At 30.8% G+C, this 15743-nt stretch overlaps 1 protein-coding gene across 3 annotated transcripts in view; it reads left to right on the top strand.

Moving 5' to 3' along the window:
- The window catches only part of LOC148235412 (nephrin-like), a 630188-nt gene that overhangs the window by 511204 nt on the left and 103241 nt on the right, over window positions 1-15743 (top strand). For all 3 annotated transcript variants that reach the window (XM_088186958.1, XM_088186959.1, XM_088186957.1), the window contains exon 5: window positions 15481-15633. In XM_088186958.1, coding sequence (XP_088043084.1) covers window positions 15481-15633 — 153 coding nt within the window. The remainder of the gene's footprint in view (window positions 1-15480; window positions 15634-15743) is intronic.

The following is a 15743-nucleotide window of genomic DNA, read 5'->3' as shown; positions in this document are numbered from 1 at the left end:
TATTTTTTCGTTAGGAATCAAATTTATTTTAAAATTTTGAACTATATTTTGTTTATATCCGTTAAATGTATAGCTGCATTTAAAGCAGATAATTAAAATAGAGAAAAAAATACGATTAACACTGCGAAAACATTGTTTGACAAGTTTTATGACCGACTCTAGGAATTGCGATAAGCAAACATATGGTTTCGAGCTCCTTAAATATTTGCCAGTCATTCAATGTTCGCAATTTTTGTGTGCGCTATAATCACCGAACCATTTTTTCATGTATGTCTAAATTTCTCGAGTATTTTTGGAAACTGTCATAAATATTTTGGGAATATTCAAAAGATTTTTAATTGAAGTTCATCATTTTGGCACAAACTGAGCGGTGCGGTTATTGTTATTGAATTTACATTACGCTTTGGGATCTTTTTGTAACTTTTATAATAATTGCGATGACAATAAATTCCTCAAAATTGGCAAAATTGAAAGGCGTGCTTCATTTTTACCATTAAAATAATCGCAGCATAAAATTATCTATCATATGTCACGTTAAAAACTTTTTCAAAGATAATTTTTGATTGAAGTATTGAACGAATGCACAATATAGCACCTCATCAAAAAGCCGAAAGAGCAGATTTTACATCAACGCGCTCTCCTACTCGTCTTTGGTCCATACTTCAAAGTAAATTATTCAATATATCAAAATCAACTTATTTACAACCTTGTCATTTGGAATGAATATATATTATATTTATTTGTAAAAATGATACTTTTTTTTATATTTTGTCAAATTTATTTATGTTTATATTATGTGTTTTATATATGTTTAGTTTAGTGTAAAAATAGTTATATTAGCTTAATAAAAAAATACCTGAAAATTCAATCTGATGATCTTTGTGATATCAAAGAGTAAATTTTTTGTACAGTACAATTATTAAATTATTGTTATGTGCTAGTGCATATAATGAACGCAGGGCATCCGTGCTCTTTTCGGTTCATCACGTCCTGTTTGAGCTTTCAAAACAATGGCGTGCGGATTTAAATGGATTAAACATGTCCGATGATGGATTTATAGCTGGGCCCATATATATTATATCTGTACGCCGACGGACCTCCATTACTGACGTAGGCGAGTATAGTGGCTGATTTTGAATTATTGCGTCGAATGAAATTGGTCAGCCAGACTAGGCTCTACCGCCCCTTGTGAAGGACTAGTTCCGACGTCCAATAATTCGATTCATTACGCGAGCTTTTGATTTAATGCTACCTGCGTAGCTAGCGGATTTGCTAATACCTAATATATTATGTGCAAATGCCATAATTTATATTCATGCTATGATAATTATATACACACCCACCTGTAATTTTTGGAGCTTAGATGCGTTTGATGATGTATGATCTAAGAATATTCTAAAAGTCAATTCTTGTATTTGTTTACGAGCTACGCGTCACAAAGCTGATAAATTTAAGTTTATAAATAAATTTGTATATGGCCCTCCGTTTATTTACTTTGGACATTAAGTCAATTTTAATAAAATCAAATAATAAAATAATTATCGAACACCGCAAACATAAACTGGGACGTGATTCAATTTTGAGCGTCTCGACGCCTAATCAGTAAAATCAAGATTTATCGACGCCGTCGTGGAAATTTCGTCGGTAAACGTCGACGCCGAAACTCATCATTGAATTTCCCTCAACTTATTTTTTTACTTATATTTTTCCTCTGCAGTGAGAGTGCTGTGTGTATACACGAGCGCTTGGGAGCAAACGCGTACACGTTAATAATTCTCCCTTGAAAATCTGCTTTCCACTTCATTTGTCGGCAATTTGGCGAAACGGGGAACATCGAAACGCCCCGGATAAATCCAGGACCTTCTGCTAGGATATCGTCACAAAGGAAAAATTTGGATTGGAGTAGGAGTGGAAGGAGATGTGTAAACAATACCCTTTTTGTCCAATCAGAGGTTTAACATCGGTATCGCAATATTAAGTGAATTATCAAAATTCGCCTTTGCATTGCGATATAAATCTTAAAATACGCGCCATTGATCTGTAAAGATGGTATTTTATTAATGGACTAAAGAGTGTTATTCTGATTCATATTCACAATATAAAAATAATGCTCTAAAAAGAGAAGCTTTCTTAAGATATTCAATGGTGAAGCTCTCTCGTATTATAATACATTTCTTTATAAAAAATAATAAATATTTAGTTTATGTATATGATGAATACAAAAACATTTGTATTTTTTATTGCAAACACTAATAGTTGCACTATTTAATTTATTTAAAAATGACTTCATCAGCATATACATCAAAACGTATACAATAATGGATTTGTCTTTAACTGAGGAGTTAGAAAACACTGTGTGATTGTATAATAACTTAGTACGCAATAGTTTTAAATATGTTTTTTTGGTCTATTTGCCAAATATGCAACTGACACTTTTAATGAAAAAAAAGGTCCAACAAAGAACCTGAATATAAGGGAATATATATATTACATATTGTTATTTCCAATCATATTCTTATAATGTATTGTATATTGGGATATGATTTCCTTGAGTCGTGAAAATAAGTGTAGCTAAAAAAAACATTTTCTGCTGCTAATCTGCTGTTAGGGAATATACACAATCCGGAGATTCTGGAAGAACTCTGTTTTTGTAAGCCACCATATTTCCGGCGATTGCGTTATAAAGTATTATTTAAAGAACAGCGATATTGGACAACCCAAAAATAAACACAATTTTTTAATGTATTTGCTGTTTTGTTTTATCTCTGTGCAAGAGTGCATTATTTTTGAGCATATATGCCTTGAACATGCATTTAATTAAATAAAAAAATGCTGTAGGTTCTAGAAAGTTTTGTTCAGTATTTTTTTATATTTATTTTTAAACAAATAATTGTAAATAAAATAGCTACAAAACGGTACGAGCTTAAAATTAAATTTAAAACCCAAAAAGTTGAGCGCCAGAAACGCACACACTCGCTTGCTGCGGTACCTCACGACAGCGAGGTACCGACACCTACAATAGTTTAATATAATTATTTCTATGAATATATACATCTTTTTTTATGTATTTTATCATATAATATTGCTTTGATCAGCACGATAGAGAAGTGTTGACTATCAATCTAAAAGACCATATGGACCTTAGTTTTTTTCAATTTCTATCGTATCTGGGAGATAGGAATTAGTGATATTGATATAATTAGAATTCTGATCAATCATCAAAAGATTTTTTTTTCTATTTTTGCTTATCTTGTGGATAAATATTGTTATGGCTTATTCGAGGAATTTTATTTTTAGGTACATTTTTTTTATAAATGAGCTATTTCATCTCATATTATTGAAAATATATCTTATATGTATTCAACAAAAAAATATGTATTTTTTTCTCTTACTTGTATTAAAATAAATTAATATAAATTAACGACTTATTTCATGCACATTCTATCTAGAATTAATTTGGAATTAATAATTTAATTATATATTATGTAATATAATCTCTCAACCAAAATCAGAATTTTACGCTAGGATTAATTGTAAATTACAAGCACAAAGTTAAACTATTACACAGGTTTCGCTCAAAACATTTATATAAGATGTTTATTCAATATAAATTTCTATTGAGTTAATTTTATGAAAGGTAATTTATTATATTATTATTAATAAAGAATAAATTTTATTACTACATATATCTAGATCATATTACATGTTTGTCTTTAAAAGATCAATAGTTTTGATTCTACGTAATTCCACGTGAACAGTTAAACCACATGTAGTGTTCACGCCTTTGTTTCTCTACTGCTCGGTCGATTTGAACACGAACCAAATTAGAGCAGAATTTAGATAGATTATTAATGTAGAATGATAATTAATATTGATTTGCATAGTTCGTAGCGCTTTAATACACATACAATATAATCATGTATAAGATATAAATTTATCTAATTTTGGATTGTATGCTTACCTTGTACGTAGATTTTTATTATTTATTATCACCATTTTAACGGGGCCGTGTATCATCACTACTGTTTTACATTGATAACAAGCTCGTTAGCGTAGTGTATTATTCATGCCGAGTCTCTAAACATTGATTAAATTTATACGGTACGTGACTTTAGCTGCGAATTTTCTCTCCGTCTTCGCGGGGGCAAACGATTTTTCTCTGTTTACTTTTGCGGCCCGCGACACGATGATGTATATAAACGTTTATTTTCACTTATTTATGTCCGCCCTCGACCATCGATCAAGATCGATCGAAAATGTGCGAGTGTGTCTGCGGCTTTGCGAAGACATATTTTTTTACTCGGACCCCCCGCCGTGTTTCAGATTTTTCCTAGCAGCCTTTCATGTCTACCTTTATTGGAACATCCATCAAGTGCGTCCCGATATTTTTTGCTTTTCTTCCCATAAAACGCTAACAATTTTCTCGCTTCCTTCATCGTTTATTCAACGCCCGAGCTGCTGACGCGTGTCAGAAAATAAATGCAGTAAATATTGCAACGTGCCGGAATTTAATAATGCACGTTGGGCGCTGTCAAGCCACTCGACGTAGTGTCTGTCATATTTGTTTTCAAAACATCTTCATTACCGCGGATAAGGTATTTTTCACTTTTGTTAAAAAAGCATTTTTGAATACCTAATTTATAATAAAGGATGATACATTAGCAGTTTCACGTTTTTTAAAAGTATATAGCGTAGCTCGTTAGGTCTAGATAAGTAATCCAAAGGCCGCGGGTTTGAGTCACGGCAACGTACTCTTTCGAGAATTTTTAATAATAAAAACTAGTTTAAGCTGCACTGCGACATATATTTATCTCCCTTTTTACATTACGTATTTAAAAATATATACGTAATGGATCGTTCGTACTGTGATAAAATCATAAAATCGTTTCTAAGGTTGAGTTATATATAACCTCCAACTAATCTGAGTTGACATCAAAGTCAAACGTCAGACTGAATGCTCAAGAAAAGTTTACGTGAGCTTCACTGGTAGCGAGCTAAGGGTCTAACCTTTAAATCAAAAATAAAATATTGATATAAATAAAGTTATTTCTCTAAAAGTTTTGGCTATTATATTATTAAAGAAATATAGAAGACAAATATTTATATTTTTTTCTATTTCCTAAACAAAGCACATATTATTTGAAAATAATTTTAATAAGCTTTCGCGAATATTTGCATAAAAATGTATTTAGAGATATTTTATTTGATTTAATTTTTGTCAGCTAACTAAAAAAACTTTATAGTTATTTTAATACGTCTCAAATCAACAATAAATATTAGCTTAAAAAGCACTATTTGCGTCGGAAAGGAAATTTTAGCATCATCGTGAAATATTTTTTTTATTTTTATTAGTTCCTTTTATTTCTTTTCGCATATAATAAAGTTTAAATGCGTCGCATATAAAAACAGATATTATTTTTATATTAAATTGTTAAAAAAATGTAGTCTTGGAATTAAATTTAACGTATTTTTATGACCTATGTGTTACATGGGTACACAAAAGACGCAGATATGCGTGGACCGACGCTAATGTGTAGGGTAATAATCTAAAATTAAATTTCTTGTTGCTTTACTTTGATGAAAAAATAGTTAAGAAGCAAATAAATATTTAGAATTTGAGATAAAAGCTGTTCTAACTTAACATTATTATTTTACAGAACATTTAATCAGTAACAAGGACAATTAATCAGTAACTAGATTCATAACCTATTTCTTAAGATAAATAAAATCATTTTGATCGATTATCACTAATGAGGTTTTCTTAGATTTGTGTATTCTTACGGATGAATATCGTTATAAATGTTTTTAAAAAACCAAGTGCATATTTACGATTCTTGCGATTGTAAGCTGTCATAATAATAGCAAATAAATACACTAAAAATATATTGTCATATATATTACTAGATTTAAATTATATTTATTTAAAGATTAAAATAAACATTAATTTTAAAAACATATAAAAATATAAATGTTTGCTCAAATATTAAAGTTATAAATAGAAGAGGGAAAATTAGGTAAACTTATAATTTTATTTTTATATTTATTTATTACTAATAATTACTTGTGAATAACGATAATATTAATTTTAAGACTAAATTAAACACTTGAGTAATATACATTAATTTACAAAAATATTATTGTTTTGCTAAATATTGAATATAAGTAAATTACGTATAATTGGTATGTCAGGGGGAAAAAATGATTAAATATCTTACATTTATATTTATTTATTTTTAATTACCACACGTAAATTGGGATGATATTATTCTTAAGACTAAATTAAACACTTGAAAAATAGACATAAAGATACCAAAATATTATTGTTTTGCTAAATATTGAATATAGGTAAATTACGTTTAATTGGATTATCAAGACAAAAAATTAATTACATATCTTACATTTATATTTATTTATTTTTAATAAATACATTCAAATTGGGATAATATAAATCTTAAGAGCTAATTACACAGAAAAAAAAGGGCAAAAATATATAAAACATTAATGTTAAAGCTAAATATTCAATCAAAGTGCAATAAATTGCCTTTAAGTGTAATATAAAAAAAATCACTTAAACTTATCATCCTAATTTATATTTATTTATTTTTATTAAATACTAAATTATGATTAAATTTATCTTAAGACAATATTTACAACTTAAGAACTAGACAAAAATATATAAAAATATTATTGTAAAATGGAAAAAATTGCTTAAGCTTTTCATCTTAACATTAGTAAATACTATTATCGTGTAAATGTAACAACCAATTAGATTAAATGTATATTAAAAACTATTTTTATTTCTCTCGCAGAAAATTGATTGTTTAACAAAAAATAAATATTAATAAATAAAAAAATACATATACTTTTTATCTTTCCTAGACCAAGCACATTTTATTTGCATGGTTACTGAACTTACTGTTTTTTTCTGAAAATAATTTGAATAAGCTTTTGCGAATATTTGCATAAACATGTCGTTTTTGAGATATTTTATTTGATTATATTTTATTTAGCTATCTAAAAAAACTTTTTAAATATTTTAAATTATTAAAATTGCGTGTTTATCAAAAATTAAATAATAATGAATAAGAAGTACGTACAAAACTTTCGTGATTCCACTTTTAAATTTCCCATAGATACGCATTTTAAATATTAATAACTGTTAGTAAATAACATTTATCAAAACTGTAAAAAATATAGTTAAATGCAGCGTGAGTTATTGTATCTTACCATTTTTATTTATGAAATATGTCAGCTTGAAATCATATTCTAAAAAGATTCGTAGTTCAACCTTTTTCAATCAAAGATTTACATTTTTAGTTCATGGGTTCAGAAAAGGGTTGATAACCACTCAATTTTTTTATTGACAGTTTTTAAATGTTTAGAAATCTCTGGTTTGTATCTATGCTTTTCTTGAATGATTAATTCTTACAAAAAATAATTTAACATGAACAATGCGTGGGAAAATCACGAGTGTGTGAAAAGACTCAAGTTATAAAAAATTACTACATATTGTATTTAAATACATTCCACGTATCTTAATTAGTTCATACACGAATAAAATGCTTTCATGGTTTTTATTCACATTTAGACTAATACAAAATATTTGTTCGCTAAAATTCATGCTAGAGTGTTATTATTTATTTATACTGCCGAATAATCTGCTTTATATATATATATGTAACAGCAATAGATTGTAATAAAATAAATATTTGATATTATTATAAAATATTAAACGCATTGAAACCTATTTTTTTTATTGCATTAAGATTTTCTATTTTATTTCGAAGTTATAGATTCTAATATATTATATTAAGTAGAGATTTTAATGTATTATTTTTCATGAGTGTCGATTTATTAATTAAATCAAATAGTTATATAAGCCTTTAACTCATTATTAGAAAATATTCTCTAATCGCGTACACAAATGCGATAACGGCAAGCCTCTGATTAAATTTCCCGGTTTTTGATGAGTTTTTTTCTTCTTCTACTTTCTCTGAATGAACGAATGAATGAAGAATATAAGACATCACGCGATTCACAGGCCTAAGAATTAATTCAGCGAGCCTTTCCTTTCACCGAATCCGTTCTTATAAAATGAAAAACGCTTTTCCTTACCTCCCCACAAAGCAACCGCCCGAGATCCTTGTAAATCAATCATCGAACTACACCGGCCCGCGCCGCCTTAATGAATTTTTACCCACGAAAGGGACCTTTTATTTACTTTAATACATAGCCGTTATTGCTTCGGAACGTTGCGAACACTAGCGAGGAAATAGGAAAAAACGTAAAAATAAATAGTGTTAGTGCTATATGTATGTATACGTAGAAAGTTCCAATATAAGTGAGAGCATATGGGTTGAGAGAGGAAAATGTGTTTGCAATGTAACTATCACATAATATACCAGATGTTACCATGAATAGTTATTAATTATAAAATAAATTTTATAATCAATTTTGAGATTGAGTATATTTGTATATGTAATATAAAATGTTGAGAAATTATGGAACTTCCCTTGTGCATACATTACTCAGAGGTAGAATGCTGAAATTAATTTGATGAAAAATACTTTATGTACACATTCATATCCTATATTAGACAAACAGAACTGAAAATTATATACAGCGTGTGTATATCATGCAGTCTCCGGCTGCCGCCGACTTTATTATTAACTACTGGCTCGTGACCCCCTTCGAAATTTATTCGACTTTGCAGCCGTATCGTACACACAGAGAACATATAAATTGTTTTAAATCAATTTTTCAATCTTAAAACTGATGAACGTGGTCAATGCGTGGATAGCAGATACTAGAGAGCAAATTTATTTTAAGCTCTCTGTGACTTTTCAGATTTATATATATTTTCTTTAAATATACCTAGATCAAAATTTAGATAATAAAAGTAACAGTCTTTACATTAGAAAAATATTAAAAAATATTAGCTGTATATAACATATTAATGACAAAACAAATCTACTGATATTGTTATATAATATTATCCTGAGATCATTAGGTTCGATCATTTTTTCATGAAATTTTACATACTGAAAAAGATGAAACGAGAAATGTGTGCTATAAATTGAGCCGATGCTGTAGTTAATTTAATGTACAGAGATCTAGAGATTTGGCGAGAGATTTTTTTATGTAAAAATCAATCTGCTGTAAGATGCTATTTGCCGACTTTTAAATTGCTATTTGCTATTTGCCGCCGACTTTTCACAAACATTTATGTTTTATCACGATTAAGTTACGATCCAATCGATTAATAAAAATAGTGGACTGAATTTTTGCTTGCTTGATGAAAATGATTTCTTAAATATCCCATCACTGGAAATGTAAAGTGGGCTTAATATAACTCTTAGTCAAAAAACTACCATAGTCACATCGTATTTACAGTCCTCGTTCAGTAGTTGCATTCTTAATAAAGCTTTATAAATTTGCTATTTACTATGTAATAACTATTTATTAAGTGGTTGGAAAAGTATAGTACCGATTCCGACCGCGCGCTCGTTGGTTTTTAACCTATTTTGTAAGTTAAAATTTATATATAAAACTTTGCTTAAATAAGTATTTATTATATATATTGCTATATAATACTACATAATTATTTTTTTGAAATTTGATTAATGATAAGTATATAAATTTTTATTTAAACTTTTTTTAAAGGCAAGTTGTGACACTGCGAAAAATGTCAAATTAACTATCAAGGAGACATCCCAATGTTATCTTTTTTTCAATTAGGCTTCTGAAACATCGCTTAGAATTCTTGATGGTAATCGATAACGTTATGCAAATTATGTTTAAAGAGAGCCGCAAAAACGTCTATTTAGAGGCAGACAAGAGCGTGAGATTAGAGTGGGCGAATATTTGGAAAGCGATTGGTATGAGGATAGGGACAGAGGGAGGGTGTGAGGATTCCTTGGAATATTTGGAAACGCGGTTAGAAGCGGAACGCTGAATGTCGCTCGGTGTGGCAATGGCACGTGAAAGAGGACAAGGTTTTTGAAGGCCGCATAAGGTATTGACGCGGGGAAAAAATATGGAACACAAAAAAAATTCTGAGTGGGTGACTGATCATAACACTCTGCAGGCGAGCGAAAAAATATGTATTTTTTAAGAGTTTTTCGCGGATTTAGTTGATGGAATATATGGGATAATACATTAAGAAGCTCATTTAAAAAATATATTGCTAATAATTGGATAAAATTTTAATAAAAATATTTTGGTTTAGTTAGTTATGGTACACCACTATTTTGAGACAATAACAAAATAACAAATCTTCAATTTTTAAGCCGTCGCTAAAAAGTATTTCTTGGAGTTAAAGTACGCGCTTATATCACAGGCTGGCTTATGCTTTAAGCAGGGTCCTAGTGATTAACTGTGCAAAATATTATTTAAATAAATATCTATATTTTTTTAATTAGTAATATTTATTCAACCTCAACGTCTTTTCAATAATCGTCTCAATCTTGCTTTATTTTTTTCCGGCCGTCATGGCGTAGACGTACGTAGAATACGAATGTGACTAAGCATTGAAAATTTTCAATCGTCGCACAATGGCCATATTTCCCGTCCCGGTCACATCCTGTCATTGTGTCACGCTCCGACAGGTGAAACCGCAATTTGTTACGACCACATCTCGGCCGAGTCATCGTTTGGACCTTTTGACGTGGGTCCGTTGCCTTTGAACCCTGAAAACCATTATGGAGCCCCAAAGGCGATACGCGTTCGTTACGCTTCGTACCGGTACCACTTGAACCACTCCAATAATGCACATTCGACCCGCCGAGTTACTACCACCTAATGGCCAAATGAGGTTAGGGGCTTTCGATATATCTGATGTTTTTTAAATGTAACTAGAATTTAAGCAAAGTGGGTCATTCCCTGCGAGTTTGATTTATGTGGGGTGTTTTATTTGTAGCTTGCGATTGTAACTTAATTCAACTGAGTCTGAAATCTACAAAAACCATAAATGTATTACGATACACTCGACTCTTCACTGCTGTGGTGTGAGCCGGTGCATTTTTATAGTTAAGCCATAATTTATTTATTTTCAAATAAGTGCCTTACTTATTAAAATATTTGATTATTTCTTGCTCCAATATGTCTTAATACTCAAATTTTAATCATGATCATGATTCAATTCCGAACGACACCTTTTTTGCTGCTTGTATTATTTTTACGCAAACTGAGGTTCTCGACCGCCAGTAGACTATGCATATTTAGCATGTAAATATGGCCTGCCATAATTAATCGTTTCAGTCGTACTGCCTCCCAAGGAAACAATGCGTCCTTGAAATAACAGCACTCCTACTGGAAATGGCGGATAGTAGGTGGACTTTTGGGGGGTGGGGAGCGGCTATTTGCACTAGTGTCTGAACAAGTTCCCGGTTTTCGCCTTCGTACCCGAGCTTTACATACTAATGAGCCTGAAACTTTTGAAGATTACGGCCCTGCGGCCGGGCCGAATGGCCATTTTCGGCCCGGGGGCCGCAAATTGAATGTGAAGCGGGCAGATGGCCACGGATTAAAAATCAAAGCACGATTTCAGATTATCGAGCAAACATTTAATTAATCGAAATCTATTTTATGGGTTATGTTTATTTAGGAAAAGAGGTGTTTTAGATTTCAATATATTTTTATATAAAATATTTTTGTAATACTTTAACGTTCTTCTTTAAATCAACATGTATAAAACTAATGCATAGAGCATTTATAAAATAAACTGCATAAAAAGACATTTATGCTTAACTAAATAAATAATTTTACTGCTTATATATTATTTAAATTTACAACTTAAAAATTGTTTTACAATTTGTAACAACAGAACGATTTTTTTTATTCTTACAATTCTTGCACCTATTTTGTATCGATTGTTGTTCCGCACTTAACGTTAACGTCTAGCTGCTATCTGATCAATCAAATTCTTAGATTAAAGCTAGAGTGACAAAATGCAAACTTTATGTATTTTTCTTTTATTCTAAAAAAAATCCGCTGTTAAGAATTGAAAAACTTAATTAAATTTGAATCGAAATTTCACTAATAAAAATTTTTGTTTACACTCTGCTGAATTAGCTGCGTAAATTACGATCTTTTACAGCAGCTCTTACGGTGTTTTTCAATATGTAGTATGCAGCGGCTGGTGGGATTTTATTTACCCTGAATTTAAAAAAAAATCTTTGTTACTGCATTTACTAAATAAATACATAAAAAACGTAAATTTGCATAAAAAAAAGTTCAATGTTTTAATGTAATTTTTATAAGTCGTTTGTTTATTGTCGAATGTGCCGTTAGCTTTTAGCGGTTATCTTTTGTATTGGCTTTTAAATGCGTATTTTTCTGCTGTATTGCATCGGTGGATTTTTTATGACGTATTTTAGTAAATAAAATGCATCATTTAAGTTGCTTTGTTATTCGAATGCCTTTAATAATAGTATAAGGTTTAGTAACCCTAAGGGGTGTGACTTTGCAGCCAGTAAGACGCAGGTGGAAACTAGTGAGAATTTTATTAGATTATATTACATATGAGGATGTCTCAGACTAATAATTCTAAGGTTTAGGGATGAAGCACCGGTAGCGTTACTCAAATTTTTATATATAAAAAATGCGCTATTATTTAAAAAAAAATGGCCTCAGCTGCAGTGACATCTATTGGTTATAAAATATATTTCACATAATAATTTATAATTATTAATATAGATGTCACCGATTCCCAGACTTTCAGTCTGTTGGTTAATACTTACTTGTTTATTGACTTATTCAGTTGGTACAGATGTAACGCATTGGGTTTACGCCTGTCAGGTTACAACGGAAGATTTAAATAAATAAATATTACGACAGACGATAATTGGCGAGATGCTTTTTTCCGAACAGTGGTCGAGAAGCTGGCGCTGGGATGTTGTCGGTAGTAGATCCTCAGAGATCTTGTAGATGGCGTGGCAGCGATAGTATAGCGGATAGTAGTGCTTGTATGTTTAAGTTCCTCTCAGGGTGTAAACGTCCATGACATCCGCGTATGTTATCTCCGAGTGTCTGCCGGAGTCTATCAGTGACTGCTTGTGACTGCTCTCTCCTCATTGGAGTACAGGCTTAAGTATTTAGGGCTAAAAAACTTTCTGACTAATCACAATCGTGCAGCGATCATCTAGACAATCGCTGTATTTGCTTCTTAGAACACAAAATAAAATATACGTCTTTAAAAAGTGATATATGCTTGATGAATATCTCGGAGGTTGAAGAATTGTGTATGTCAAACTAAAATATTTGTCTTCCAGTGATACATTGTTTTTGGTGACTGTTTCATAACAAAAAAATACTTATTCAATGCACCGGATAATCCTTGCATGTTATTTATGAAGGAAATTTTTAGTTTAGGTCGTAACGAGAGTTTTTATGTAATCGTACTATTTTTAAATAATCACTTTTGATCACAGTAATTACGCGAGTTCTAAGAAAAGTCCTACAAGTGTGGCTCACACAATTGGTTTGACTTTGTGCAATATTCCTTGTTTTGTCCCTACTTTTTATTTTTTTATATAAATACACGATCATAGCAAAACAACTTCGCCCTATTAATATTCATTACATTGTAATGAGCATTATATAAATATAAATTAAATCGATCATTAGAGATTAGGTGTCCAGAATTTCTTAATCTTACTGATAAATGGTGACACATCGTGCATATTTTGATTTTAATGAATAAACTTGCAAATTCAGATTTATTACTTACTTAATAATGGTTGATTGTGTATCGTTATATATTAGGTTAACCCCTATCATCTTCCAACGATATATTTGCAATAAGTAAATAATATTTGTCATGGATGTTCACATCCTGAGACCTGAGACAGAGAGAGATCAGACCTTTAAGGATCTTCCACAGACAACATCCCTGCTCCGGCTTCTCCGCCACTGTTCGGAGAAAATATTTCGCCAATTATCGCATTGATAATATTTTAATGTTTGTGTTATGACACATTAAAATGGCAGCGATTACGTGAAAATGATCTTGTGACAAAGGTTTATAACATTTTTTTTTATTTAAATCATAGATGCTCAACACGCGTATATACAATAGTAAATAAAATAACTTTGTTTTAATTAAATAATTATCGTAACTCAACAGTATTATAAATAATTGTAGAAGTAGTATATACATAAATTAGATAAAAGCTCGAAAACAATGGCTGTAGTATCAAATTTACTTTTAGTCCGTTTTAGTTGTTGCGCAATTACAATTATAATTGTTGTTATTCTATGTTATCAGATAAATAATTTTATCGATGTTGTTATTATAGAATCATACAATTCGCTATATAACGGCCGTTTAATGTTGCACCGTTATTAGCAATTTAGCGTTTTAATCACGATCGACGTTCGTTATATTCCCAAAAACGTAATTGCAACATTTATTAAGCCATAACCCTATCATATCGGCATATTAAACAACAAATATGTAATACGAACCAACACATAAGAAATTAGATTAGATTGAGTTCGCAGAGAACGGCTTTTAGTCTTCTATTGTTATTATTTAAGCCATCACGTTCGAAACAAAGTCCGAATTATGTAAATCAATTCGTCGCCTTCGTCGAGGGAAACACAGGGTGGCTACAGAGTAACTTGTGAGAAGATAGACAGAAGGCAAAACTCTGATAGATCTACTCTATCGTATATAGGGGAAAAGCCACGGGGTTCCTACAACCGCACGTAGTATATATAGCTTGTATTGGGAAATGTCCTAGATTTCGGCAAAATCCTTCCAAATCGAGATATTGGATTTCGAATCGAATTCGCATTCGTTATGGTATCGTATAAATATATTCATAGGTTCAGATCATATACATAATGCTCTTTCACATGAAACATATGTATGGGGATTTGTTGTAATGCACAATAAGTGGAATCGAGTTCAATATGGAGAAAAAATAGAATTAATACTTATAGGTTAAAATTTATATATATTTACATTGAAACATTGTTTTTTTTAATCACAAATATATATACTATATATTTAACTAAAAAATCTGATCTTTTTTGTTATTTTAATTGTTAAAGTAACTGTATAACGCTACTTTTGCGTTTTCCAATAATATCAAATTAATAATAAGATTGCTGAAATATGCATAAAAAGTTTATTAAATAAATCTAAGAGTAATCAGCGCGAGCCACCGTTTAAGAGGAGTAACGAGCGAAAAAATCAACCGCCTATTTTGCATCGCTTTGAATATTAAGTCCTCATAATGGTCGACTGCGGCATGGAAGAAAAAAAGGATTTTCCAGTTGTTTATTCTCGTTTCCAGCGATTTGAATACAATTAGCCACCGGCGCGAGTGGAATGAGGGCTCAGTCCCCGATGGGGGTGCTCTCGCCGGGGCTGAGCCCCCGCAACCGCATAAAATACTATTAATTGACTACCCGAACAAGATTGCTTAATGGTCGAAATTCAATTTTAATGCTTATTTTTCTTGATTGTTTCAGCTCCCCCGGCATCGGTTGACATTTTAGGATATTCTCCGAATTCCAAAATCGAAATTCAAGAAAACCAGGAACTAACCTTGGAGTGCCAGGCGAGAAGCTCGAAACCAGCTGCCAGGCTAGTGTGGTATCGGGGGCGTGAGGAGCTCAAAATTGGTGAGTTTAATATCAAATTAGTATGTGTAATACGTTAACGTTATGTTAATCTATTACGCAATTACTGCGAGTATATAGACGCAGGTGTATCTCTTATCTAAGATAATTAA

Source organism: Plectrocnemia conspersa, unplaced genomic scaffold, assembly GCF_051122295.1.
Source record: "Plectrocnemia conspersa isolate PC_06_02 unplaced genomic scaffold, ASM5112229v1 ptg000005l, whole genome shotgun sequence".
NCBI lineage: Eukaryota > Metazoa > Arthropoda > Insecta > Trichoptera > Polycentropodidae > Plectrocnemia > Plectrocnemia conspersa.
The sequence above is the reverse complement of the archived record's forward strand: the minus strand, read 5'-3'. Positions and strand labels throughout refer to the sequence as shown.